General features: G+C 34.5%; 5 protein-coding genes across 8 annotated transcripts in view; 3 read left to right on the top strand and 2 right to left on the bottom strand.

Annotated features, from left to right (window-relative positions):
* The window catches only part of LOC145740284 (xaa-Pro aminopeptidase ApepP-like), a 50,936-nt gene extending 44,568 nt beyond the window's left edge, over positions 1–6,368 (top strand). Inside the window, exons 1-12 of one of the 3 annotated variants that reach the window (XM_081995733.1) lie at positions 1,604–1,900; positions 2,064–2,184; positions 2,238–2,331; positions 2,418–2,608; positions 3,660–3,880; positions 3,934–4,201; positions 4,256–4,523; positions 4,668–4,881; positions 4,933–5,166; positions 5,219–5,293; positions 5,606–5,781; positions 5,835–6,368. In XM_081995733.1, coding sequence (XP_081851859.1) covers positions 2,081–2,184; positions 2,238–2,331; positions 2,418–2,608; positions 3,660–3,880; positions 3,934–4,201; positions 4,256–4,523; positions 4,668–4,881; positions 4,933–5,166; positions 5,219–5,293; positions 5,606–5,781; positions 5,835–6,023 — 2,034 coding nt within the window. In that variant the 5' untranslated portion in view covers positions 1,604–1,900; positions 2,064–2,080 and the 3' untranslated portion in view covers positions 6,024–6,368. Of the gene's footprint in view, positions 1–1,603; positions 1,901–2,063; positions 2,185–2,237; positions 2,346–2,417; positions 2,609–3,659; positions 3,881–3,933; positions 4,202–4,255; positions 4,524–4,667; positions 4,882–4,932; positions 5,167–5,218; positions 5,294–5,605; positions 5,782–5,834 lie in introns of those variants that run through there. The other 2 variants (XM_081995732.1, XM_081995734.1) reach the window with 2 other exon arrangements.
* Positions 6,369–6,793: 425 nt separating this feature from the next.
* LOC145740304 (acyl-coenzyme A thioesterase 13-like) lies at positions 6,794–7,610 on the bottom strand. The gene is made up of 3 exons (XM_081995767.1): positions 7,394–7,610; positions 7,125–7,312; positions 6,794–7,072 (listed from the first exon to the last, which is right to left on the bottom strand). Exons 1-3 carry the CDS (start codon positions 7,472–7,474, stop codon positions 6,883–6,885), a joined length of 459 nt encoding a protein of 152 aa, XP_081851893.1. The 5' UTR covers positions 7,475–7,610; the 3' UTR covers positions 6,794–6,882.
* Positions 7,611–7,783: 173 nt separating this feature from the next.
* Positions 7,784–13,609, top strand: CCT8 (chaperonin containing TCP1 subunit 8). Its single transcript, XM_081995741.1, has 7 exons — positions 7,784–7,946; positions 8,117–8,393; positions 8,447–8,757; positions 8,809–9,141; positions 11,368–11,586; positions 11,642–11,857; positions 13,235–13,609. The coding sequence occupies exons 1-7, from the start codon at positions 7,887–7,889 to the stop codon at positions 13,451–13,453; spliced, it is 1,635 nt and encodes a 544-aa protein (XP_081851867.1). The 5' UTR covers positions 7,784–7,886; the 3' UTR covers positions 13,454–13,609.
* A 239-nt stretch (positions 13,610–13,848) lies between these two features.
* LOC145740287 (deubiquitinase otu-like) lies at positions 13,849–23,975 on the bottom strand. 2 transcript variants are annotated; one of them, XM_081995738.1, is made up of 12 exons: positions 23,570–23,975; positions 23,344–23,453; positions 23,141–23,274; positions 22,900–23,087; positions 22,691–22,848; positions 22,368–22,634; positions 21,745–21,973; positions 21,325–21,499; positions 21,143–21,267; positions 18,201–18,382; positions 17,648–17,914; positions 13,849–15,519 (listed from the first exon to the last, which is right to left on the bottom strand). In XM_081995738.1, exons 3-12 carry the CDS (start codon positions 23,267–23,269, stop codon positions 15,299–15,301), a joined length of 1,941 nt encoding a protein of 646 aa, XP_081851864.1. In that variant the 5' UTR covers positions 23,270–23,274; positions 23,344–23,453; positions 23,570–23,975; the 3' UTR covers positions 13,849–15,298. The 2 variants fall into 2 exon arrangements, with proteins under 2 accessions (XP_081851864.1, XP_081851863.1); XM_081995737.1 differs by lacking the exon at positions 23,570–23,975 and having other exon boundaries at positions 23,344–23,563.
* Positions 23,976–24,304: 329 nt separating this feature from the next.
* On the top strand, positions 24,305–25,911 carry LOC145740299 (SAC3 domain-containing protein 1). Its single transcript, XM_081995758.1, has 7 exons — positions 24,305–24,489; positions 24,542–24,733; positions 24,793–24,954; positions 25,002–25,226; positions 25,279–25,416; positions 25,485–25,674; positions 25,736–25,911. Exons 1-7 carry the CDS (start codon positions 24,416–24,418, stop codon positions 25,811–25,813), a joined length of 1,059 nt encoding a protein of 352 aa, XP_081851884.1. The 5' UTR covers positions 24,305–24,415; the 3' UTR covers positions 25,814–25,911.
* The last annotated feature ends 1,004 nt before the right edge of the window (positions 25,912–26,915 follow it).

Below are 26,915 nucleotides of genomic sequence, written 5' to 3'. Positions count from 1 at the left end.
CGAAAGGGGCCCAAGTGTCTGAAATGACGTCAACATTCTATCAGGACGTCAGAAAGTATGGAAGATGAAACAACGTGAGAGCAGCGTTTCGCACGTGCTATCTCTCATAAATAGCAGAAGACTTAGGAAAAACCAGTTGGTTTTAAACTCTGTCACCTACACTGTTCAGCCAATTTTGACTCCTTCAGCTCAATTCAGTCCTAAATGTATTTAAAATTGAGCAGTGTATCCAACGTAAATATATTTTCTTATTTGCCATTTTCAAATTTGCGACCTTCAGGAAGGTCGCTGCCATATATTGTGCACAAAAACGGCACGTGTGGGAGGATAAACTGAACGGTGACGTCAATGCCGTATTAGGGTTGCATAAGGGAAGGGGACGATACGGCCCTTTTGGCTTTCGCTCTTTCTCTCCCTTCTTCTGATTATTCACCGAACTGGCCTTATTATTTACATTTGAACCTGATATTTGAATATGGTAATTAAACGGAAACTTACAAAAGATTGAGAAATTGTCGATCATTTACGAAGAATGAAGTTATTTACAATACAATAAGTGTCATAAGATGTGAAAAAATGGTTTCAGGAAAATGGACAAGAAAAATGAACACCAGCTCAAGATGACTAATGTACCTCTGTCAGATTCCTTGAATTCCAAAAACGACATCGTTATACCACGCAAACTATATTACTGGTACAGTCCTTCCAGGATCTCATCAAAAAGTTAGATACGCAATGTAACAAAAACCTATCAATTCAACACACTTCTTATGAGAATCTCCTTTCTTCTAATCTACTAGACAATAATATTGCATTCTGTTGTTGTTGTGCAAGATGTTTTGAAATACTTGTAGGCAGTTCCAAATTTGGCTACTCTGTTTCTTAATTCGGATCGAGTCGCTCTCCCCAGTAGAAACATTTCAACAGGAAGTTGTGCAAAACCATTTTGCAACTTGTTCGTGAAGTTTTGAATACTGTAAACCCTCACAGATTGGTAGAAGAGACACCCTATGAATGCCCTTCCACATTTCCTGACCTAATATCAGCTTGTAAAACAAACTTTTTTGTCTAGGATATTGTAAGTTAGTTAATGAATAACATTAATAGAATGTTTTTACTTTAAAAAGTGAACAAAAACATACCCGACTGATTGATAATATAGACAAAAAAGGCACCTAGAGTTGTTTACAAGGCATTAATACAATAAACCGATCTTTGAGATCCTTGCCTCCACATAATTTCCTCTCTAGTAACAATTCAGATTTGAGTATTTTTTGACATATGGTATATGGAATAATATACTTTTGCAGAATTAGCAGAAAAGAAACTTATTTCATAGTAATACTTTGTTATTACCATTTTAACCAAAAATCTCTAAAAATGTCTTGCATTCGAAACTTGCAATTTCTTTATACAAGCGCTTACAAAAGGAATGCAAGAATCTTTCTTACCTTCTGCTATTTTAATACAGTACATCCCAAAGAAGAGACGAGCTCATCCGGAACGCCGCTCTTTTTGTTCCTTTTTTCTCTTTGCGCCCGCCCATTTCGGTCCTTTCCGTTCCTTTTTCTCTTGCTTCGTTCGCGTCTGGTTCGGCGCCATTGCAAAGTGGAACGAAGTGACGAGAGGACCTTCGATCTCCGGGTCTTTTGAACAGCATGTGACCCCGAGTTCTTGCAGATGACGTCAACAAGCTATCAGGACCTCAGCACAACAGAAGAGGCTGTGCGATATACGTTTTTCAATGCAAGAAGGGCTTTAGTTGACATGCTTAGGTTGCTTTAAAGTAACGAAGTGAAAACCACTCTCATTTACAATATCCGTAAAAATAAACCATTTGAATTGGTGATAAAATCGACAAAAGAGATTCAGGTCTAACTTAAAACTAGGGAGAGGACAGGTTATTTACAGATTTTCTCTAAAATGTTCATAACTCATATTTCCTTCTCAATCAAATTAGAAACATTATTTTTGATACTTTTAAAAGCTTCCTAATACTCTACTTAGTAAACGTTTTATTGAACAACACTCAACCATATTAATAAAGTATATTACATTTACAGATTACATTGTGCTCTCCATGGGTTACGATGAAGAGCTAATAGCTAAAGGAGAGCTGCGTAAAGCCTGCTCCAAAAGAGGTAACGCCTATCCCCCTTCACGACGAGTAAACACAACCGGAAGGTAAGATTTAAACTTTTCACAAAACTCTCTAATAAAACTGAACAAAAATTTAGATTGTTGAACTTAAGGAAAATCATGAGTTCCGAGGTAAAGTTGGAAACGCACCCGGTGGAAGCGTACCTAATCACTTCAGGTGATGAACACCAGGTGGGTTAAGTTCGGTGAGTAAAGCCTGACTTGAACGACACCCCAATTCGAGTAAGACTCCTCCTCAAGTTGTTATGTTCTTACAGAGTGTGGAAGTGGACGAGTACGATCGACGTCGAGAGTTTATTTCGGGATTCAGTGGGAGTTACGGAGATGCCATCGTTACCATGGAAAAAGCAGTTTTATGGACTGATGGCAGGTACCATCTACAGGCTGACGAAGAAATAGATTGTAATTGGTTGCTGATGAGGGAAGGACACAAAAATATACCCACCAGGTTTGTGAAAAGCAGTGTACTTATAAAATTAGTATACAGGAACGCCTTAATTGTAACCAACTTATGTTAAAATGAAAGTTATATTGACCGTTGTGTTATTCACTTCTGTAGGTTTCTTTTTTGCTGATTTTTGAGCTTGAAGACAATATGTGACCAAGTTTTTGGTCAATTTTTGTTTGGTGACATTCACAACAACGTAATAGACTTGTGCAGAAAAAATGCACGAAAAAGAACGTTGTTATTTTTCTTTTTTGAACCGAATATGTTTCCAAATGGCTCAAGAAGAAGTTTATTGTAATTCATAAATGTGCCTCTGACAACATGATATTCTATACCTACAAATTATGAAGGGTGTTTGGTCATTTGTGTCTACTAAGGAAGCATTCTTCGCTATTTTTTCTACAATTTTTCCTTCATATATACCAACTAACATGTATTGATTTGGTATTATTTAGTAAGTTAGTATTAATAAAGGAAGTTAGTTTGTTATTACAAAAGATATATGCCAAATTTGTTCCTGGACATTTGATTCAAGTCAAACCTGGGTTTTAGCTCTAGAATTTAATTCCTTAAACTTTTTCTGTTTTTGGCTCCAATGATATTATTTGCTTTGCATGTGAAGAATTTTGCTCTCAAAGTTTCTATATCCTTGTACTTCTGATCATTGATCCCCAAGTACTGCTAAAGGCAAGCTTTTGCATTCGATTCGTCTTCTTCACCATATTATAGAGATTTCTACAGCTTAAGGTGATGTAAGCGAACTGTCTGTACTACCTCAAATTGCTAGTGAGCGTAAAAAGTATGATGGTTGTTGCATTATTACGACTTCTGGGTGCATATTCTTGAAATTAAGGAAGAGAGTTACCACCATACCAAGAGACCAAGAGAAAAGTATGCAGAATGTGACAAAAACCTGCTATTGCCACTTTCTGCTGTCACATTCTCTTAAAACTTTTCATGAGAGCATTACTCCTTGCTTTCAAGAATTAGGGCCCCGGTCAATCAACTTGAAATACTACTATGTAGCTATTATAATGGAGTTTTATTCTAGAACTGAATGGTTGAAATCGCAGTTTCCTGACGGTGGTAGATTGGGAGCCAACCCGAAAATAATATCCGAATACATGTGGAGAAAATTCAAGCACGAACTCGAAGGAGCCAAAATCGAACTGGTGGCTCTCAACGTTAGTTTGATTGACGAGATATGGCCTAAACACGAACGGCCGAAAAAACGCAGTAAAGACGCTTTTGTTCTGGATGTGGAGTATACAGGTACCACCGTCCTTCAGGGCCGGGACGCCACTTAAAATTCTTTAGTTTTGCAGGGAAAAACTACACTAGCAAACTGGAAGAAGTACGAAAAGTAGTGAAAAAAGCTGGGGCTGAAGCTATGGTGGTCACAGCACTGGACGAAATAGCTTGGTTGTTGAATATTCGGGGACGGGACGTCCCGTTTTCACCATTTTTACGAAGTTACCTAATCTTGGACATGAACAATGTATTTTTGTATGTTAATTCCAAACAGCTAAAGAAGTCGGACGTGCTGAGTTACTTGCATGCCCAGTCCGCTTTTAGGCATCACGACACAGTGCAGTAAGTTTACTGTCAACAGAAAACATCAATAAAAAAACTATATCCTCACTCTAGGATTCAAAATTACTCAAATATTTGGACGGATTTGAGGACCAAGTCCCAGCTGTATGGAAAAATTCTAGTACCAGCGCATTGCGTGTATAGTGAGGGCGCTAGTCATGCCATTTACGAGCATATTTTTGCAGAGAAAAGGCTTCCTTACCAATCTCCTATTATCTACCTTAAATCAGTAAAAAACCCAGTTGAGGTGGAGGGTATGAAGAAAGCTCACATCAAGGATGGAGCAGCAATGTGCGACTTTTTTGCTTATATTGAAACTAGAGTAAGAAATGTTTTTTCCCACCCATTAAAATACTAATGACTGAATATGTATATTGCTTTTTGCATTGCATTTTCAGTAAGAAACTTTCTGGGACTGCTTGCAAAATTATCGATTAGACACAGACTTTATTAAATTAGCTTTCAGATGTCTAAAGGAAAATTCTTCACCGAAATGGAAATCGCTGACATCCTAGACAGATACCGGTATGAGCAGGAAAAAAGTTTGGGCAACAGTTTCAGAACAATAGTGGGGTTTGCTGGTAATGGGGCACAGCCCCACTACCTCCCTACTAAAAACACCAATGCCATTGTCTTTGACAACGGAACTGTAGTCATTGAGTCCGGAGGACAGTATTATGGTACCATTTTCCTTTTTTTGTATTCCTTAGTTTAAAACCATGAAAATGCAGAAGGTACAACCACAGTAGCCAGGACGGTACACTACGGTGAACCGGAAGAAATGATGAAGGAAGCTTACACCAGAGTGTTGGTGGGACAAATCTCTTTTTCAGCTTTGACTTTCCCTAACAACATGAAGATGGCGGACGCGGACATATTGGCCAGAGGTCCTTTGTGGGATGTCGGGTTGGATTTTTTGCACGAAACTGGCCATGGAATTGGAATGTTTTCAGGAGTTCGAGAATGTAAATGATTCATTATGATTTATTTGTTAGTTTTTCAAAAATACATTTTTAGCTCCCATTGCAATTCAGTATGACCTCGAGGTGTCTACTAAACAGACCTTCAAACCTGGATATTTCTTTACCATAGGTAAGATTGAAGCCATATTTAATCGTTTATAAGAAATAACATTTTAATGAACGCTTTTGAGTTTACTGTTTGGGATTTCATACTGATGGCTTTAGCAGTTTATTTTTTGAGCTCCAGCATTGAACAGAAAGTATGGGTGTATATAGGAGTAGTATTTTGTGAAATTTCAATCAACACTCCATAGAGCCTATAATACAATTTAATTAAGTGCTCTAATTTAAAGCTACCTGATATCTCTTCATTGACATATAATGGAGCTCAAAAAATGGACACCCTGTATATAAGCCTTCTGACATTTTCTTTTCAAACCAGAGCCAGGTTACTATAAGGAAGGCTATTTTGGAGTAAGGCTACAGAACGTCTTCCAAGTAATAGAAAAACCATGGTTACAGCATACTTCCGGTCACAAATATTTGGGTTTTAAAATTCAAACACTAGTGCCCTACCAGCAGAAACTAATGGCTATGGAGTTGCTTTCCACCCATCACGTAGGTTTCTTCTATATTGTAGCTATTAAATCTAGTGTAAAATATTTTTCTAGAGAAAATGGTTAAACCGATATAATGAGGAAATCAGACAAGAAGTAGGGGCGGAACTAAAACGCCAAGGCAGGATGGACGGTTTCTACTGGATGATGGAAAATACCAAATACATTCCCGAAAATTCCGCCTTAACAATCTCATCTACGTTTAGTCTAATTGCGATCTGTATTTTTGTAGTTTTAGCTTAAAATTTTGGGTAAAAAGTATAAATGATTTAGTCTGTCAGTATTGTGTTGTTGTTAATGTTGATAACTTAGTCAGTTTGTCAATGCACATTACATTAGTAGATCCACAGCATATTGATAAGCTGTAGTTTACTGATAACAAGAAAAATGTGTTCAATGTTGGGTTAAGTTTTAGAGTTAGTTTTAAAGTTATTGTTTCCACTAACAAGCCGAAAAATGGGTTTATTTGCATTTAATTCTCTGCCTTCTTTATTTTTCTTCAACAATTGCATTTGTTAATTTTTGTTAGATCTTAAGATATATTTCGTATTAGCTACAAATCAATAAACAATTATTTATTTTCAATTATCCAAAGTACTACCTTCTCTAATCACCAAACTGAGACCCACTTGAGTACAATTAACACAATAAATCATCAGTTGGTTTTTTCTAATTTTATTCAGGATTTCAGGAAAAAATAAGTACATAATGATGGTATTAACAAAAGTGCACCTTACAATATTCGAAATTGTCTTGAAAAGTACAACAATGGTTATAATATACTTCCTATCAAGTGCTGAATAAAAGCTCTTAGGCCAGCTGGGGCATATAGTCAGGATTTCTGTTATGGTAACCAAGGCATAACCGCTTAAAGAAACATTATTGAGGTGTCATTGCTATTTTCCCTTAGTAGTTAAAAATATTTAAATAAAATACTAGATACATATGTGAATGAATTTGAACTGAAAATAGATGAAAAAGAAGTGATCAGTAATGTCTTATAAAAATGCTAATTATTGAAAGTGATCTCTTTATTCTTAATATTAATAATACATTTTTTTCATAACAATCTTATCTTGCAGTTTAGGCACCTTTATGTTCATCAAGCACTCTTGTCTCCTCCAGAAGACTTGGGATGCAAAATAAACATATTATGACTTCCTTTAGCTAGCAACCGACCTGTTGCTTTGTGTTTGAACAAAAATTCCAGAAATGCCACTGAATGTCCTGCTCTTAAAGTATTTGCCAATACCTCAATTTGATCACCCAACTTAGCAGGAGGAGGGTAAAACCTACAAACCAAATTTGCTAAAATCAGGTCATTTAAAATAAAAGGAGACTTACGCTACTTGTATGTCAATAGAGACATGATAGTTGTTGCCCAGTTTATGGGTTGAAAAGGCGAAACTGGAGAAATTGTCACCCACAGTGATAATGAAACTTGGATGAAGCTCACCTTGGGAGTTTATATGTTCCTGTTCAACTGTAAATTCGCCATGTCCTGTGCCATTTTCTATCGACAACACTTTTACCTTTGCAATAAGAATGTTCGTTTTTTATAGAGTTAAATTACAGCCTTCATAAAGGTACAATTTATAAAAATAAACCACTACCTTACTTAGTACCCTATCAAAGAGCTTTGAGTTTTTGACATGTTGCATCATTTCGGCAGCACTTACGCGCGGTTTTAACATTTTTGCATATGTGTATTTGTATCATTCGGGTTATAATTGTTATTTAACTTAAAACAAAATATTTTTTAGATTTAAATTGTTGAAATTCTAAAACGTAAACATTAAATTAAAACATAACCTTAAAGTTATTGAATTCACGTCTAATTCAACGACATCTGTGAACAAATAGCGCTACTAATTATTAGATTATTACAGATTAAACCCTTCTTTTACTATATGTATAGAAGCAACAAGGAAAGAGGACTGACTATTCAATATTCATTAATATTTTTTGACATTAATGACAGTGACAGCGCACAATGTCAAAATATTAAAATTTCGTCAGAATCTCGTGAAACGTGCATTTGTCGGCAAAAATTTTAAAGAAAAACTTGATATTTTAATTAAAATATCCAATTAAACAAGTAGAAAAATGGCACTTCACGTACCTAAAGCCCCGGGCTTCGCCCAGATGATGAAAGAAGGAGCCAGGGTAAGCACCCTTTGTTATAATAACCCATTAAAATCACATGTGTTCACTAGTGTGGGTGTTTCCACAAAAAAATAGGTTTTTTTCTCTTAAAAATTTTAAGGGTAACACTGTTTGTACGGTTACGTTCCCATACCGGTATCATTCTACAAGTTGTAATTTCTTTTTTAAAGTATTACTCTGGTTTGGAAGAAGCTGTGATTCGAAACATTAAAGCCTGCAAAGAGTTCTCACAGTCAGTGCGTTCAGCCTATGGTCCTAATGGCATGAACAAAATGGTTATCAATCACATTGAGAAACAATTTGTAACAAGTGATGCTGCTACCATTATTAGAGAATTAGATGTAGAACATCCAGCAGCCAAGCTTATGATCTTAGCTAGTGAAATGCAGGATGCAGAAGTTGGTGATGGCACTAATTTTGTGATTATACTTGCTGGAGCTTTGCTTGGTAATTACCATTCTAGTGTAATTTACTTAAAGTGGACAAAAATGTAATTGTAGAGTGTTCTGAGGAGTTAATCCGCTTGGGTGTTACACCCACTGAAGTGGCTGAAGGTTATGAAAAAGGCCTTGAAAAATGCCTGGAACTCCTCCCTGACTTGGTGTGTTACAAAGTAAAGGACAGTAGAGATGAAAATGAGGTTAAGCAAGCCATCAAGTCTGCCATTGAGTCTAAACAGTATGGAAATGAAGACTTTTTAGCTGATTTAGTTACTAAAGCCTGCATTTCAATCCTGCCTGAACAAACCACTTTCAATGTAGACAATATCAGAGTGTGTAAAGTTTTAGGGTCTGGACTGCAGAGTTCTCAAGTAAGTTGTCTAATTATTAGGTTTGTACTGCTTAACTAATGAAAAATGTAGGTTGTGCAAGGCATGGTTTTTAAAAGACAAGTGGAAGGTGAAATTACCCATGCTGAGAATGCTAAAGTGGCAGTTTACAGCTGTCCAGTGGACATAATGCAAACAGAGACTAAAGGAACAGTACTGATTAAGACAGCTGATGAGTTGATGAATTTCAGTCGTGGGGAAGAGAATCTGCTTGAACTGCAAATTAAGTCAATTGCTGAGTCTGGGGCTAAGGTTATTGTAGCAGGAGCTAAGTTTGGAGATATGGCTTTGCATTACATTCATAAATACAACATGATGGCAGTGAGGCTGAATTCCAAATTTGATTTGAGGAGGCTGTGCAAAACTGTAAGTATTTTAAGTTTTTCAAATCATATGAAAAGCACAAAGTGAGAAACTTTGTCTTGTTTTTGAAAGTGTTTAATTTTTCAATTATCTAGAAGTAAAAATGTTTTTTAAACTTGGACATGTTGACACAAATTTGTTTTTTAATTTATATGAAAAAAAAAAACATTATAAAATTAGAGTGCTTAAACTAAGCTATGGCAACAGCTTTTTAAGGTCTTTAAAAAATTTAGTTATAAAATACCGTTTCTAAAACAAAAAAAAATGAATATTTCTTTCTTCAACTTTTTGAACAAAATGATTACTGAAATAATGATTTTTGTTTGATGAGTTTTGTCATCACAAGGTTTTATGAGGGCTTCTATATTCCATTTATTTATTAGCGGACACATTGCACCTTTAAAACTGTATGCTGTATGTTGACATTATTTTAGCTAACTAGACTAACCTATCAAACCAGACTAGCTCATCAATTTTAGCATAACTAATAAACTAATTAAATTAACCAAATTAATTTACTTCAAATGTTTACCTACACATTTGTGGCATGCTTAAATTTAGTTATAAGGCCCCTGGTATTGGGACTTGGGACAATGATAAACTTTGAAGAAATACACAACACAACAGTCACGTGACAGTTTTTAGGTTAGGTTAGGTGACAATGTAAAGGTTTTTCCAAACTTCTGACACTTGATTTGAAATTTGTGAAAGATATGTTCTGAAAGCTTAAAATTGATTTTCTAAGGTCAGGTGACTGTTTTTTCAAATTCTAACAAACAAAAATGTTTTTTGTACCGTTTTCTGAAATTATGGGTTATATTTTGACGTTTAAACGAATCTTCTAACTGTCATAGTAACCAAGTTATCACGTGTCAAATAAAGACACCTATCATTTAAAAGAAATAGTCGAAAAATTAAATACATAGTATTTCAAATTTAGACAGTGGTAAAATTGTAACAACTATGTCACGTGACTTTGATAATTCAATTTTTGAGCTTGCAACACTGGAAAGACCAGTTGACATTGTCAAAAACAGTCACGTGACCTTCAAAGAGCAGTTTAAACTTTGGAAAATTGATAAATAAAATTTGGACAGTTGTAAAAACTTAAATTGCAAAATACACGTCACATGACTTGGATAAGTCAATTTTTGAGCTTGCAACACTGTAAAGACCAGTTGACATTGTCAAAAACAGTCACGTGACCTTCAAAGAGCAGTTTAAACTTTGGAAAATTGATAAATAAAATTTAGACAGTTGTAAAAACTTAAATTGCAAAATACATGTCATGTGACTTGGATAATTCAATTTTTGAGCTTGCAACACTGTATAGGGCAGTTAATATCTGTCAAAATTAATCACGTGACCGTTAAAATGTGGTTTAAACTTTATAAACTTGGTAAATTAAATTTAGACTATTTTAGACAGTTGTAAAAGCTGAAATTGTAAGAGACACATCATGTGACTTTGATTATGCAATTTTAGAGCTTGCAACACTAAAGTCAAGTTGACACCTGTCAAAAACAGTCACGTGACCTTAAAAATGTAGTTTAAATTGTGAAAAATTGGTAATGAATATTGTTTCAACTTAATATCATGAAACAAAGATTTTACCATAATAATTACATGTGCGGTCAATTTTCTTATATTGATACACTATATTGTCTACTGCTTCGTCTACTACAATGTATTCCTTAAAATATCGCAAAATTTTCTTTATTTAGGCTTTATTTCCCTCAAAATTCCAATGAAAATATCGCAAAACATTTTGAAATATACAGTAAATCTAGTCTCAAATGCTGGTAATACTGGCAAAGTGCCTCATAAGTGTGTACATCAAAATATTTCGGCGATCTACCCCTCGAATTAACCTTAACAATCCAGTCTAACTATAGCTTACCCAAACTGAATTGTTTTTTAGTAAAATTGGCTTATACAATGGAATTGTGATGAGGAATGACAGATATAAAACTGCTGAAATGATTTAGTTCACTATTGAGCACTGTTAAGTAATTTTTTCTTGAGACACCCGACGTGTTAATTAAGAAACATCCAAAAAGGTCCCCCCAACTTTGTGTTAAAACAAAACTAAAAGAAAAATGATTTAATTACCTGTCTAGTACAGTTATGGTGCAATTAAAATCAAAGTTCCTTCCGGTGGCCAAAAGCCAATAAATCGTGCCTAATTAGGGTCAAAACCGCATCAAAATCCGTTGTTTTACTTAACAGGTGAATGCCACTATTTTGCCACGATTAGTGGCGCCAACCCCTCAAGAGCTAGGCTATTGCGATCAAGTATGTTTAGAGGAGTTGGGCGACACCCCAATAGTAGCATTCAGACAAAAAGGTTCTGAATCTAGGATAGCCACGATCGTAATCAGAGGAGCCACGGACAACTACATGGACGATATTGAACGTGCTATTGACGACGGAGTCAACACTTTCAAGGTTCGATTTTAACCCCGTTAAATACCGTTTCATTTTAAGGCGGATATTATTACAGAGCCTGTGCAGAGATGCGCGGTTTGTGCCTGGCGCTGGCGCCACTGAGGCCGAATTGGCCGTTCAACTCTTAAAATACGCTGACACATTGCCAGGACTAGAACAGTACGCTATCCGGAAGTTTGCCACCGCTTTAGAAACCTTCCCTAAAGTGTTGGCGGATAATAGCGGGTTGAAATCTCAAGCGGTGCTGGAGAAAATTCTAGATGCTCACCAGGTAAGCTTATAAAGGGTGTCTCAACAAAAGCGCCGGATTTAATATTTAAAAAAAACACATATTATTTTCGAATTAAGCAAAAATTTATATTTAAACGTTAAGAGGAATAGTTGCGATTAAACATGAAATACGACATCCGACAAATAGCCACCACGAAACCTGTGGCACACGGCCATTCTTTTCATAAAATTCTGGATCACGTTTTCGCATAAATGTGGCTCTATTTCAGCAATAACGCGTCGTATCTCTTCTTTAAGGCGTTGAACTGTTTGTGGCTTGTTTACATACACCTTTTCCTTCACGTAACCCCAAAGAAAGTAGTCCATCGGCGTTAGATCGCAGGATCTTGGTGGCCAATTTTCATCGCCAAACCGAGAGATGACACGGTCTGGAAACTTGGTACGCAGTAACACCATTGTTTCGCGAGCTGTGTGGCAAGTCGCACGCACCGTCTTGTTGGAAAAACATATCCTGCACATCAATATGATCCAAGTCGGGCCACAAAAACTCGGTTAACATTTTGCGATACCGCGCACCATTAACATTTAGCGCATTTCCAGCCGCATTTTCAAAAAAATACGGTCCAATCACTCCGCCAGCCCAAAATGCGCACCAAACAGTTACTCGCGGCGGATGCATTGGTTTTTCCAGTATAATACGGGGATTTTCAGCACCCCAAATTCGGCAATTCTGCTTATTTACATACCCGTTTAGCTGAAAATGTGCCTCATCGGAGAAAATGATTTTCCTCGAGAAATCAGCATCAATTTGGTGGTGCTCCAGCACCCAATCAACGAATCCACGGCGCTGCGCATGATCCCTTGGCTTGAGTTCTTGCGTCAGTTGAATTTTGTATGCGTGCAAATGCAGATCTTTTGTCAAAATTCGTTGTAGAGAGGGTCTCGTAATGTTCAATTCTGGGCCACGGTGGCGTATGGATGGCGTGCCTGGATTCTCGGTCACACTTTTCCTCACTAAGGCAATGTTTTCAAGGGACCGGCAAGGACGGCGGCGCACAGTGCTCTTTTCATCTATCAACTTGAATTTTGTCTCAAATTTTTTAATTAAACGGCGAACTGTCGACTCATTTGGCGCATTGTTGCGACCGAAAATTGCACGTAATTTGCGAACTGTTTCCGCGAAACATTCCCCATTTTTGTAGTAAGTTCACAATAATTAAACGCTGTTCGTTCGAATACCGCTCCATAACTTTTAATCGCGAGGTCAGTACATGACAGTTGTCAAAAAATAAATGTCAAACTAGTCGCACAAAAAAAATGGCGGCAAATTCAAATCCGGCGCTCTTGTTGAGACACCCAACACAACGTTTAATCAACCAGTTACAACAACAAATGTTTGAAATTTGTGTGAAAACAGAATGGACAAAAGAACGCTGGCGTGGACATCGAATCGGACAATGCTATCCTGGACGCGGTAGACAAAAAAGTCTTGGACTTGTTCCAGTCCAAATACTGGGGAATTAAGTATGCGGTGGATGCAGCCGCCACCATTCTACGAGTTGATCAGATCATCATGGCAAAGAGGGCAGGCGGACCTAAAGCGCGACAGCCCCAAGGCAGCGACGACGAATCTTAGTTTTTGTGATCACACACTGTATTAATTTAGTTTGGATACTTTTAATTTTTTTTTGCATTAATCGGCATTTACTTTGATTGAGCATTTCACATTTCATGTTAACGCTAGTTCCGGATTAGTCTGGACAATTTTCACTAATAAATTAGCAATTTTTTATTTAGCGAGTTTCATTTCATTCTATCTTTTAGATATGTGTACTAACGCATACGCATGCGGCATACTAAAAATTACAAAACTGATTTGTGACCATTTTATACCCGATTTAGAAAATTCATTTTTTCTGTTTTCTGAAAAATAAGAAAACCTGCTGTTTGTTATTGAAACAATAATAAATCGAGCCGTTTTGAAACTTTCAAGACAATGTCTAGGATTTTTTAAAAATAAATACAACTAAAAACTCACTGAACGTTTAATACAAAACTAAATAACATTTTTCTCTTAATTCATAATGTTAACACAGCCAGTAAACGGTAGGAAAACATTAACAAATCACTTAAATTAGAAATAGTAGAAAAAAAACTTGCTGCAATTATTTTAAGCCAGAGTGTTACTGCAGGTTTCTCATGAAAAAAGTAACACTTTCTTCTTATTGATCATATTTGAAATTATGTAGATTATTTTAAATACAAATGGATAGTAGGACTTCTTATTGACATTTCACAAAATTGGAATTATTTTTAGCGATTCTTTGGTACTACTGCTCTAATTTAGACACCCGGTTTTATTGCTATACTTTTTCCCTTTCCTTTGAACACAAAACAAAAATAGTAGTTTTATTTTCTTGTTAGTTAACTGCTTTTGAAAAAAATAGATTTTAGATTAGATTTTTATGAATAAAAACAGACGGACATAAAGGAACGCAAATTTAGCAGTGGTCAAATATTATGAACAACAATATAATGAAGGTTCTTATGTGCTGCCAAAACAATCTGCCACCGATCTCATTTATTTAAATTCCTCATCAGGTCTAAATTAAAAAAATTATATCTACTTTGGTTCATAAAAAGCTGTTTTTCTCGAATAGGGATTGACTTTAGAGCAATGAACCAAGAAAACTCTTTTTTGGGAAAATGCACTGTTCAATACCTGAAAATCTCCACTAATGAATGATAGTAGAGAGTGAAAAAGTAGCAATAAGATCTCTAGTATTTGTCTTCTCTTGTACTGTGTCTTGCAAATGGTTTCTAAGATATTGACAAAAAAAAACATTTTGAACAACCTCTGTATCTTGAAAATTGAAGTGTGCAGAGAAATGCAGAGTATTTTTTATTTTTTTTTCATGAGAAATCTGTTGCTCACTTTTTACAAACGTTCTATCACAGTATATACATTGGCAGACAAAAATTTTGCATATTTTTAAAAGTAATTATTATTTCTTTCCTAAAACTATTTTTCAGGTTTTTTATGAGTGGATAGCTTCTATTCGAGATTTTTTAATAAAATAACGTTCAAATAGGTTTGATACCAAATACAAACATAGAAAAATATGCAATATTTTTATCTACGAGTTTATTGAACTTAAAATGTAATATGTTCTGGCTATAGTAAATAAATTGCAACGTTGAAACACCCATTTTCAATCAGTCTTACTTGAATGTTTACAATTCCACCCAGTGTGAACCAAAATAAGTGTTCAAAATAAATCTTTTAAAGCGAATACTCGCTTAAGTATAACTTAAAAGTAAATCTCCAACAAAAAGTTATAACGAGTTTGGTAACAACAAAATAACCGCAGAGAGTGTTTTCAAAAAACACAAAATGATTGTCACTTACCGACTAAAAAACTCCAAAATAAAGTAACATAAAAAAAATTAACTCAAAAATTCTGAATAATTTAACATAAACTTAACGTTCTTGTACTGTAGGGGTGGGAAAAATAAAGCCCTGAGAGTTGTGGTGCGGATACCACTGCACTTGATGCGCCGCCTCGGTGGGCGGCGGATTGGGTGAGTAAACGTAGCCAGGGGGTGGTACAGGCGTGGACGGTCCGTAAGGTGCTATAGGAGAGGCGGGCACCACCATGGTAACGTTAGGTGGCGGTACGGGGGTGTAAATTACGGATGGACCTAATTAAGTCAATAAAGCCAAAAATAAACCCTCGCCCACAAATTTTAATTATTTATATTAATTTAAAGATGTCACGTAACATGTAATTTGAATTTGGGAGATTCTGAATATGTTTGTTCAATGATTTGTTGAATCAAATACTGGCGGTTTTTTATCCTGCCCGAACAAGCAGTTTCAATATACCTACTGAAAATTGCTATTCCATATTAATTATGATTTCCAAAGGCCATGCACCCACTTCACTTTAAAATCGTTAATAAGTATTCTAATACACAAAAAATGGCAAATGAAATGGCCGCAACACTAATTGCAACAACTCTGCTGGTAAATTTTCATCATATCTTTGATTTCTAAATAAACATTTTCCCTAAAACAGTTCTGTTCAATTGAAGAGAATAATGTAAAAGAAAGCAGGACTTGGCAACTGCGCGCCATGCCAATCACAAAATCAAGCTTTGGTTTAGTGTTTTGCCAATTTTCCTCAATTTATTCATTAAACCTTGGTAAGACTGGAGAAAAAGATGAAAAAGATACTCAGAACCCGTTTTATACCCATAAACCAAAGTAATGAACACTATGCACGCAGAAAATCAAAATCAGATGTGGAGCTAGGATATACAGGCTGACCCTTAATATCACAAACTGTAAAGAGAAATAGAACATTTAAAACTATGACTAAAAGTTCCTTCCTATACACATACCAGGACCCTAATTCTTGAACGCAGGAAAGTGTTGATAGAATGTGACACAACTGGTTGGCAATAATGGGTTTCTGTCAAATTATGTATTCCTTTATCTTGATAACTCCCTTCCCTCCTTTCAAGAATAATGGTGTCAAAGTTAAAAAATAATATAGTTTTTTGTAGATATGTCCTGAAAAACGCTGTTTTATTAGTGTAAATCGATTGATTTTGCATAAAGTAGCGACAGCAATTTTTTATACCACTGACATACACTGGCTTAACAAAATTAAATTTAATAATCAACTAATTATTCGTAATTTTTGATGATGTAACACTCTAGAAAACAAAGCACCCATTTTTTCAGTGGCGTAGAAAGTCAAGCAAAAAATCAACCTTAACCACAAACACTGTCAATCGAAAATCAATAGATTAGCACTAAAAAACTACATTTCTTAAGTCCTGCAAAAGTTGTTCTCAGTGTGACAAACGGTGTCGGAGTTGTATTCATCATTTTTCAACTTTTAAAGCCCTGTTTCTGGAAGAAAAGGCATTTAAAAGCGTATGTTAGTAAAATTTGTAGAATCTTTTTCTCATATTTTGGAAATACTGTCTTACAGTTTCTGACAGCAAACATCCTGTATAATAATGAAATCTACCAACTTTTCAGGAAAGCAGTTAACCCAGAATTTGTTAAATTACGGCATCTAGAAAGGCTGGACGTAAAAGGGTTCTAAATAATAAAATGCAGGGCAGAAGAAGCCTCCAAGGAGACCACACAAATGACAGAAAGATGTAATAGCTGAAAATCAGCAAAACATGGAAGATATTATAGAGAGAGAATAAAAGTAATCGACTAGTAACTTTTCAGCTGTATGCAGCCTTTCTGGATATGGAGCTTCTTATAGAAATAACCGGCAAAATTCAGAAAAATTTCCGGGAAAAGTATGAATTAATTTGCATAGTGACAATTACAGTTACCACAGTGTTTTCACTCATAAAACGTCTCAACTATTATCCTTCTCTTCTGAGACACAACAACAGTTTAATATAAGTGGTTTCCCCATGCATCAACGAAGACACATCTTAGCAATACAAATACATTTTCCTAGTATCAAGTTAATATATTTTGTTGGACTGTTAAATGTAGTATGTAATATAAGTAAAATGGTTCACAAAACTTCATTGATACAAGTTTGCGGAAGAAATTTGTATCACTAAAGTTATGCCACAACTAAATTAATAACACCAGATACTTGTTGAGGACTTGTGTAGTTTTTGTATAAGTTTGACATTCAGTTTTATATTTAATTTTATAAGTAGTCCCATCACAACTCTAAATTAAGTCGGTATTAAAAATAGGTTAGTTAAAAAGCAGACAAACTTGTACTTATAGAATGACCACAACGTTGAATAACTTTCAATATGATATAATGCAAAAACTTACCAGACTGTAAATTCACCATGGGGGAGTAAACGTCCATAGGTTGAGGGGTGCGAGGCTGATAACCCCCGTTGCACTCTACCGGTTGCACAACATTTCTCAGATCCATCGAACACTGACGCGATACTCTTTGACAACCGCTCTCCACCATCTCACCCATGCAATCGGAAAATGGATTGGTTGGAAGGGTAATCGGTGTGGGTGGAGTGAGCGGTGGATATTGAGGGTATTGTTGAAGGTGGTAATTGAAAAATACCGGGTAGGATGTATCTGTAACATTACGATAATTTCAATAATGTGCTAATGCAAATTGAAAATGTTGCCGAATTAATTCAACTCCACTAAGAAAATATGGACTTCTACTTTAATCTAATTATAAGAGAAGTAATAAATTTATTCTTCAAACTACTGCCACGAAAACCACAAGTTCCCATACAGAAATTAGCTTTTATGTTAACTCATTCTGTTGAGATGGAAGTGTTTCAAAACAAAATTAGACATCGGCCGTAAAAATGCAACATTTTCAATCTAGACTATACAGTGCGAGTAATTTTACCATGATAAGAAACGACGTTAGGTGTGACAGGTGCGGACGCTACCATTGGTTTATAATCGTAGAATGGATTACTCTGTGTTTGTTCTGACTGTTGGTGATAATAGGAAGCTTCTGGTTGAGTCGTAAATTGTAAAGACGTCAAAGGGGAATTCCAATTATTATTAACTTGGTCCCATTGGAATCTTTAAGAGAATATTCAATATTAACGCTCAAAAAGCATTAAAAAAGTTAATGTAGAAAACAGTTGCATTGCTGAAATTCTGAATACAGAAATCTGGTTGTATTTTTTAAATTGTCAACCAAAACATAAAAAAATATCTACTTTTCTGGTGGTTTTATGCTACATATTTTAGACATATTCATATTAATTAACAAAAAAGTGAATAGCGTTGAAAGTAATAATTATAAGTTGCCAAATCATTTTCACAAGTTTAAGTTTAAAAATGATGGAAAAAAATTCTAAAAAAATAACCAACAAAAATTGTGCCTAATACGCAGAAACCTAAAATCCGTGTATACCAAAATTGACCGAAACACTACAGTAAAATTCGCTTACTTAGATTTTGAGTATTTAGAGGAATATAAGTAATACTAAACCAAACATTCTGCGCCATTTAGCTAAAACCCTTATAAAAATTAGTATATTCTGAATGTTTGCAGATAGCGCAATGTCCGATAATAATCTTGATAATAACTGTTTAATGTTTCCAGAAAAAAGAGACCTAAGAACGAGGGGTAAACCGCTGAGTACAATTTTGTACACTAATTCCTGTTTTTGCCCAGTAATGACTAATAATTCCCAATAACTAACCTAACCTAAAAATACCCACTAATTTTCTGAATTACCAGGACTGGAGAGTTTAAAAAAACCTTTTTTAATAAGAAAATATGCGTGCAACGATTTAACCGGAAGTAGATATTAACTGCTGCTTAGTTTAAATGAGACACCTTGTATATTATTGTATTTTTAGATTCTACGTCATATTCTAGACATATTTCATATATTAATGTCACACACTTATCTGTATCCGTTTCTGAGATATTTACCGTTCTATGTGAAATTTAATATGTTCAGTCTCTAAAACAATAATTTTAATTTATGCATATCAGCACAGACATCAGTAAACGTTTTCTTCTTGGTTTTTGTGTTTTGTCGTGTTATACAAGGTTTATTCTATGAGTGGGTGAAGAAACACGATAAAATATATTATACAGGATGGTCAAAAAAAGAGCTCAAGACATCAGTTCTAAAAAGGACGTTTTTCAAATTGAACACTCCTTATTCTTATAACTTTGTCTGATTCTTTGTTCAAAATTAAGGTAAGTTTGTATTAGGTCACTTATTTGAAAAATTTATTCTTTAAATTGATAAATTGAATCACCCTGTAACTGTCAAAATAATCGAGTTATTGAAGGTTAAAGTAGTAGCTGTCAAATTCAGTCAAAACTGTCTTTATTATCAAACAACTCGTTTATTTGCAACACTTTGTATAGACTTTTATATGTTAATGGATAGAAAATATAATGGGCGTTCCAAAAATATGGCCGTTTGTGTTGATAGGGTGCTTCGTTTGACCGCCAGAGGGCTCCAAAGCTAAACGTTTTTCTTGACTGTAACCACTCTAACTTCTTTGAGGGTTTTTTTTTAAATCGGTCAGGTACAGCCCCGATATTTGGTAACACAGTGAGTAGTGAGTGTCAAATTTAGAGCCGTAGCAAAACTGTAGAAATAAAATCATTAAAGTCGATTTTCGCTTGCACTAAGTGGCCAATATAACGCAAAACAGATTGGAATAGTGATGGCTTTTCAGGCAAATTTGACCCTTACGAAAATTGTCATTTGCAAAATCGGTTTTTCAACAAATTTCTATGCATTACATCGTAGTAGACCTAGTAGCTCATGTAACCGTGTTTTCCTAATTTTCCAGGGTGAAATTAACCCAAACCAGTCAAAATGTGTTTCTGGGGCACCCTATCTGTAAACCGTAAATAATACGCGTATTTGTAGCACTTTGTATATACTTTTATATGTCGATGGGCAGCCAATGAAATGAGCTTTCCATTGACGTAGAAATGTCGGTTAGTTAGTGGTACCGTTTAGCCACTAGAGGGCGTCAACTTTGACCAACTTTTTTGGTGTATCCATTTGTTTAATATTCAAAAACCCGCTTAATTGCACTATTTTTGCTAGAGAGATTTTATACGTCAATGGATAGCCAATGGAAAGAGCTTTCTAAAAATTTCCCGAGTTGAGTTGATAGGTTAGAAGGTTTGACCGCTAGAGAACGTCAAAGTTGACTTTGTTGTTCAATCTTCAATAACTCGTTTATTTGCACCATTTTTAGTAGTGTTTTAACGTCAATGGATAGCCATTGCAATGACCTTTCTAACAGTCTCCCAATTTGAATGGGTAGGTTAGACGGTTTAGCCGCTAGAAGGTGTCATAATTGACTAATTTTTTCATGACTTTTTTGGTACATTCTTTCGTTCAATAACTAGCTTATTTGCCACACGTTTTATAAACTTTTATATGTCAATAGATAGTCAATGAAATAAGCTTTCTATTGACGTATATAAGTTGATTGGGTTAGGAGTACGGTTTTGTCTCTAGAGAACGTGAACATTTTTAAAAGTAAAATTACAAAATTCATAATTTTTCATTGTATTCCAACGGAATTCATTAAAATTACCAAACTTTTATGTTTAAACTTGAATGGTAGATGTATAGAATGATTTTTTTATAATATAATTTAGACGTTCCCAATTCTATTAATAGTTTTCAAAATACCAATATGTACCTCCAGTAATGCCCATTAATTCCTAAAATTTGTACACCATAATGAACCAGCGGTTTATCCCTCCCCTAAGAATATTAAGAACAAGTAAAGTAAAATAAGACGTTTTAATGATAAATTATTATTAAAAAAAAATAGAAAATTTACCTGTCCGAAGCTGCACAACTTTCAGGAGTAATAGGAGTAATCAAACCGTCAGACACCGTCAAATTCACTCTCGTAGAATCATTCAATTCCTCCATTTTTGATTCAGGAGAAGGGTTGTGCATTTGCTACAAATCGACAATCATAAACCACCAAATTTCACCTCTCCCCTTTCCACAGCTTACCAGAGGCACCCCAACATAACCGCTGACACTGTTGATTCCGTTTTGGTCCAACGTAGTTAAATCGTTCATGCTTTTGCTCTGTTGTTTGGCTTCTTTGTTCTTTTTACGCATCGCTCTCACTTTATCCATGGAAGCTAACTTAGGACCTGCATGCAGAGTCGCGTTTTTCGCAAACCTATTTGGATATTGTACAGAATAATCCACACAGTTTTGATGTAATGTAATTGACACAAAATATTTTGTCTTTAACATTAAAATTTTAGTTTGAAAACTATCAGAAGTATCAAAATTATCCTATTCTAGAGCAATTATTATTATAATTATTTAGAATTCAGTTTAATGCTGAAACACAATATTAAAAGTATAAAAAAAACAACAAAACTACCATAAAAATTCCATATTAATAATAATTTTGCATACCGATATGGTAAAGGCCAAGGTTGGGCGTTGTTTTCAGGAGCCAAGTCCGTGTATTTGACCAACCGTTTTTCGGCCATTCTAGTGATATACACGATGCATTTATCATGATCCTGATGAAACTGTTGGATGTAACAATCCAAACGTTCTCCTGTATTATTGTCTTTTAGAACGCACTTGGTTCCGAGTTTTAGTTTATCGTCCCCTCGGTACCAATCTCCAAGTCGCAATTCTGAAATTTAAATGAAGGAGCTTGATTTATTGGCTTTTTGCCAATAGAAAAAACTACAGAATAACAGAAAAGCTTTGTTCCCAAATAAAAAGGAATTATTGCCAATTAATTAACCAATATTTTTGTTTTGTTTTTAACTTATGGATGTGTTGTTTACGTCGCTTTTTTCAGACGTTTTTAGACGTTTTCCAATTTTCCAACCTCCTCAGAAGCTAACACTACAATGTAAAGATCAAAATGGTATTTCTTTTAATTTCAGTAACTCAGCAAACAGAACCAAGACCATGGCTTTTAAAAATGTTATAAGAGGTTTGAAAATAGACTTAATCTAAATAACTTAATAAGCTCCAATCTACAACTATAGAGATTCCACAAATTTGAAATTATTACTTACCTTTTCTCACATCATTCCATGAATCATACTCAATATTTCTATAAATGGTAGGATCCAAAGCTTTAGCCACTTTGAAAGGAAAAGGTGCTACAACAACATTTTCAGCTCCTTCAGATTTCACCTCCTCACTAGTTGTAGCTTGATCATTCTTGTCTTCCAACTCTGCCTGATTAATTATAGGCACTTTTTCATAAAGCATTGCATTTACTATAGAATCTACATTTTCAATTTTGAACACATCTTCATAAAGCATTTTGTAGACTAATGCTGGAATTGGTATTAAAACATTTTACAACAGTACTGAAGAAACTGAAAAAACTCACATTGGCAAAAACCTGCATTAATTATGTGTTCTTTTTTGTACACTGCATCATAGTGGTCCCCATCCATAAGGCATAACATTAATGGTTCGGTTTTAAGGCACCTTTTAGTGACATTAGTTATTTCTTGCTGATTAGCACAAACAATCAAGACATCCCGCCTACATTGAGATACTTTAATGTTAAAAAATTGAATTTTTAGTTCAACTCACTCATATTTGTGACTGGCTAAGAAAATTTCAATTTGTCCACATACAACCATATGCTTATGAAGCAAGTCTAAGTGGTGCAACCATTCTGACTCTTCTTTAACTAGATGAGTGAATTGAGTAAAGTGTGCACGTCCGTAATCTATGCATTCATTGCGTACACGTTCATGGTATACTTGGCAATTAAACAACTATAAAGCAAAACACTTGTAGGAATTACTTTTCTGATGTGAGAATGACTTACTTGTTCACTAATTGCTCGAAACAAGCAAGTTTCATCATAAGCTACACTTTTTCTGTACAAATCTATACTGTCAAGCCAGTTATCAACCAGTTGAGGGTTTCTACCCTTCTTGGAAAACTTTCCAGACATTTTACCTATAAAGGGTGAAACAATTTAAAATTAAAGGCCTCCTAGGCATCTTCAATATAAAAAAACACACTCACCAAATTAGTAAGACACGTGTATGGCCTCTGTTGTGGCCTTTATAAATTTGAAATTGAAATTGAACAGAAAATGTGTTTAGGGAGAGTGTGGAACCTTACACAGTGAATGGCTTAACCGGAAAATAAAGATATAAATGGACTCGGGTCAGGTTTATTGAATTTTTTAGTTTACATTTTGTTGTAAATATAAAAATACATACAAAACACTGTTTAAATTTAAACTTACCAGTAAAACTAGTTTGAATCAGCAATTTTTTACTTCACATTTTTTAAATTCCACCGGGCGAAAGAATGACGCTACATCTACAATGACAACTGACAGATAGAAATAACTTCTCTTCTTCTTGGCATTAAACAATCCTGTGTAATCTTATAAAGTTTACAATTTAAAATACCAAATTCTAAAGCAGTTTTACTTAACAAATCTTCTTTGGGTAATGGAAAAAATAATTTATTATACTGAGATATTACGATTGCTATATAAATAATTAATCGGAAATCGAAACATAAGCTTATACACTAGTATTTGCTAGTAGTGTAAACCAAATTATATTATTATACCTACTTTCGCTCATTTTGTGTTATTAGTAAGTACTTCATTATTAAAATAATACTCTCAAGCATTATATCAAGAGACAATAAGTTCATTTCTAAAAAAATACACCAAATTACAGAAAAATGCACATGTAGCAGGTATCAAAAAAAAACGCAAATACAGAAAAAAATGCTCAAGAAGTAATTTTTTTTACAGAATATCACAAAAAAGTTTGGAGGCGTAAAAATAGAAAAGGTAGGTAACCCAAAGCATTATAATATAGTTTGAATAGCAAACTATTTTAATAGTAGACATCCTTTAACAACTATCGTATATGTACAAATATGTATGCGATCAGCTTTGATTAAAAAAAAGAAGAATTTTTGACAGACAAACTTTGACATTAACTGAGGCCCTAAACGTAACCTTACATTTTCCAAAGTAAATAAACCATATACAAATACAAAACAAACTTTTTATACTGAATCGGTGTTTTTCTATAAAACTAAGAAGCTTTTTGTCGTTGTTTTCTGACTAATGATATCAGGAAATATGAATAATAATGTCAAAGGCACTTGTCAGGAAATGTGTCCTGAATCTGAAGTGTTGCTGTAAGTATCCTGTTACTCAAAACTCAATTTTAAGGAATTATTATGGCTTTAGACGAGAACGTGAAGGTCTGTTGCATATCCTGGAGACTGCCCCAGACACTGTAAAGTCCAGAAAACCAAAAGCAGACAGAAAGCTTATGGTAAAATCATTTTCTCGTTCTGCTGCTGGAAAGCAAATGCTTGACCCTAAAAACCTAAGACCACCCGACGTTCTAGTTAAAACCATCACCTACCTCATGGAACAGTAATTTGTCTTCTTACTACTGTACATTTCAGAGGTTAATTCTAAAAAATTGTATGTAGGGTGATCGCAAACAATAGAGTGCCTTGGCATGTTACTTATGACTTTATAATGGATCGCCTGAGATCTGTGAGACAGGACATGGTAATCCAAAACCTTGCAGTAGCAGAATCAATACAAATTTTACAGCCAATCATTAGGTTTCACACTTATGCTTCATACAGGTGCTGTTGATTTTGTACTAAAACCTGGAGTTACTGAAACATTTTAGGTTATGCAATGAATCTTTGAGTAACTTTGACCCTCACATAAACCGTACTCATCTGCAGGAATGTCTTAAAAGACTCCTGTGTCTGTATGATGAGTTTGATTGGACTTGCAGTCCAGAAAACAATTTAAAGAAACACAGGCTTGAATTTGAGGCTTTATATTTGATAGTTAATTTAGGAAACACTACAGCCTTATTAAGGACTTTAGGTCTACCAAAAAGTTGCAGGTATTTTTATTTATCCAGATAATTTCAATAAACTTTTCTAATCTCATTGCAGAAGTGGCATACTCAACTTAGCATTGTTGTTATCTTTAAAACACTTTGAAAATAATTTTGTTAGAGTTTGTGGATTAGTCAAGAGATTGCCAGTTTTGTTGCAGGCTGCTGCAGCCATTCACATTCCACAAATTCAAAGGTAACTTTCAAAGAAACTTGATAATAATTATTGTCAATTGTCACTCTAAAATAATCAATTACCAACAGACAAGCTTTGCATACAATGTCAGTGGCCTACAACAGTAAAAATCTTACTTATCCCTTACACAAACTTAAAAACTTAATTCTCTATGAAGATGTCCAGCAGTCTAAAAATGACTGTGTTTACTATGGATTGAAATGTACAAATAATGAGGTGCACTTTGTAAAAAGTGATTTTTCTTTAGAAAAAGAGGTGGTAAGTGACAGTTGGCCAAACATGCTTGATTTAAATTCCAAAGTATAAATATAATTTTCAGATTCAGCCTAGACAATTGGATTTTATAGATGCAGCACTGAAAAATGTTGATTTGAGTGATTTAATTTTGAGTGGATAAGTTTGTCTGTTGATTTTTTTTTCTAATAAAATAATTTTTATATGTCCAATATGTAATGTACTTTACTTTTAAATAAATTAATAATGTTAAACATTTAACATGTTTATTTTCTTTATATTTATGTGCCACTTAACAATAATAATTTTAATCCTTGAACTTCTAGCAGTTTTGAAGAAAACTCAAGCTTTACTAAGTTTTCTTAATGGTAGTTACTTTTCTCCAATTAAAAATATTCACAAAGTTAATAAATCAATTATTGTTGGGTTTGTCACCGAATTCTGTAAATTACGGTGATCTATTAATCCTTATTTTGTCATTCTGTCAAATGAAATTACAGAAAATTTGCTATAAAGGGATTAATATAAACATCAAACACTAGTAGACACTCCCACACTGTTTAAACACAATATAAATGAATTGCTTGTCACAGTTAATTATATTAATAATAATCTAATATAAACGTAATTACTGATTGCTGGAAGCCTGGAAAAAAGAAGTTTTAAGCTGGATTTATTGATTGACACAAGACAACATAAGCACAGCATCTTGAAATGTTAATTTATAGATTTCTTTGAGGCATAAAGCAAATTCTTGTGTAGAAATGACAGAGGTTAAGACTTTTTCTTATTCTCAATACAATAACAAAAATAAGAGAAAGAAAGTGGTTGGAGTGAAGTAGAATGTAGTGGAGTGGAGAAAGATTAAATTAAAAGACCTCATAAATCAAAAATCACAGGGTTCGGGGTCTGTGAAGTAAATTATTCAATCATTTATGTTGAATGACATTTGAGCCAAATAAATAGGATTCCTTTTTACAATACAAATAACACATTTTGATTACAGTTAGACACAAGTACATAGCATAAGCACAACACAAAAGTTGAAACTTGGCCAACTCTTGTGTTATGCTGTGCTTGTGCATATACAGGGTGATTCAGGTTTTAATACACAAATTTTAACCACGTATTCTACGTCCAAACATAATCCCAGTGCTCTATAAACTATATCCTGGAAATGCGTGTCTTTCAGGAAATACAGGATGTTATATAATGGAAAAAGGTCTTTTGGAAATTTTTCTTCCGACACACCGTTTTCGAGTAAT

This window comes from Ips typographus, linkage group LG1 (genome assembly GCF_016097725.1).
Source record: "Ips typographus isolate SLU linkage group LG1, UJ_Ityp_2.0, whole genome shotgun sequence".
Classification (NCBI taxonomy): Eukaryota; Metazoa; Arthropoda; class Insecta; order Coleoptera; family Curculionidae; genus Ips; species Ips typographus.
Note: the sequence above shows the minus strand (reverse complement) of the source record. Positions and strands in the feature narration are given on the sequence as shown.

Excerpts from the sequence above, each read along its gene's own strand:
- LOC145740304 (XM_081995767.1), bottom strand. The coding sequence starts at position 7,474 with ATGTTAAAACCGCGCGTAAGTGCTGCCGAAATGATGCAACATGTCAAA. Across the intron at positions 7,313-7,393 it reads TTGATAGGGTACTAAGTAAG|GTAAAAGTGTTGTCGATAGA; the intron begins GTAGTGGTTTAT and ends CTTATTGCAAAG. Across the intron at positions 7,073-7,124 it reads TCTATTGACATACAAGTAGC|GTTTTACCCTCCTCCTGCTA; the intron begins GTAAGTCTCCTT and ends TTTGGTTTGTAG.
- CCT8 (XM_081995741.1), top strand. The coding sequence starts at position 7,887 with ATGGCACTTCACGTACCTAAAGCCCCGGGCTTCGCCCAGATGATGAAA. Across the intron at positions 8,394-8,446 it reads ACTTGCTGGAGCTTTGCTTG|AGTGTTCTGAGGAGTTAATC; the intron begins GTAATTACCATT and ends ATGTAATTGTAG. Across the intron at positions 9,142-11,367 it reads TGAGGAGGCTGTGCAAAACT|GTGAATGCCACTATTTTGCC; the intron begins GTAAGTATTTTA and ends TTTACTTAACAG.
- LOC145740287 (XM_081995738.1), bottom strand. The coding sequence starts at position 23,269 with ATGTCTGGAAAGTTTTCCAAGAAGGGTAGAAACCCTCAACTGGTTGAT. Across the intron at positions 18,383-21,142 it reads AGTTGTGCAGCTTCGGACAG|ATTCCAATGGGACCAAGTTA; the intron begins GTAAATTTTCTA and ends ATTCTCTTAAAG. Across the intron at positions 15,520-17,647 it reads CATGGTGAATTTACAGTCTG|GTCCATCCGTAATTTACACC; the intron begins GTAAGTTTTTGC and ends TGACTTAATTAG.
- LOC145740299 (XM_081995758.1), top strand. The coding sequence starts at position 24,416 with ATGATATCAGGAAATATGAATAATAATGTCAAAGGCACTTGTCAGGAA. Across the intron at positions 24,490-24,541 it reads CCTGAATCTGAAGTGTTGCT|ACGAGAACGTGAAGGTCTGT; the intron begins GTAAGTATCCTG and ends TTATGGCTTTAG. Across the intron at positions 25,227-25,278 it reads GGTCTACCAAAAAGTTGCAG|AAGTGGCATACTCAACTTAG; the intron begins GTATTTTTATTT and ends ATCTCATTGCAG.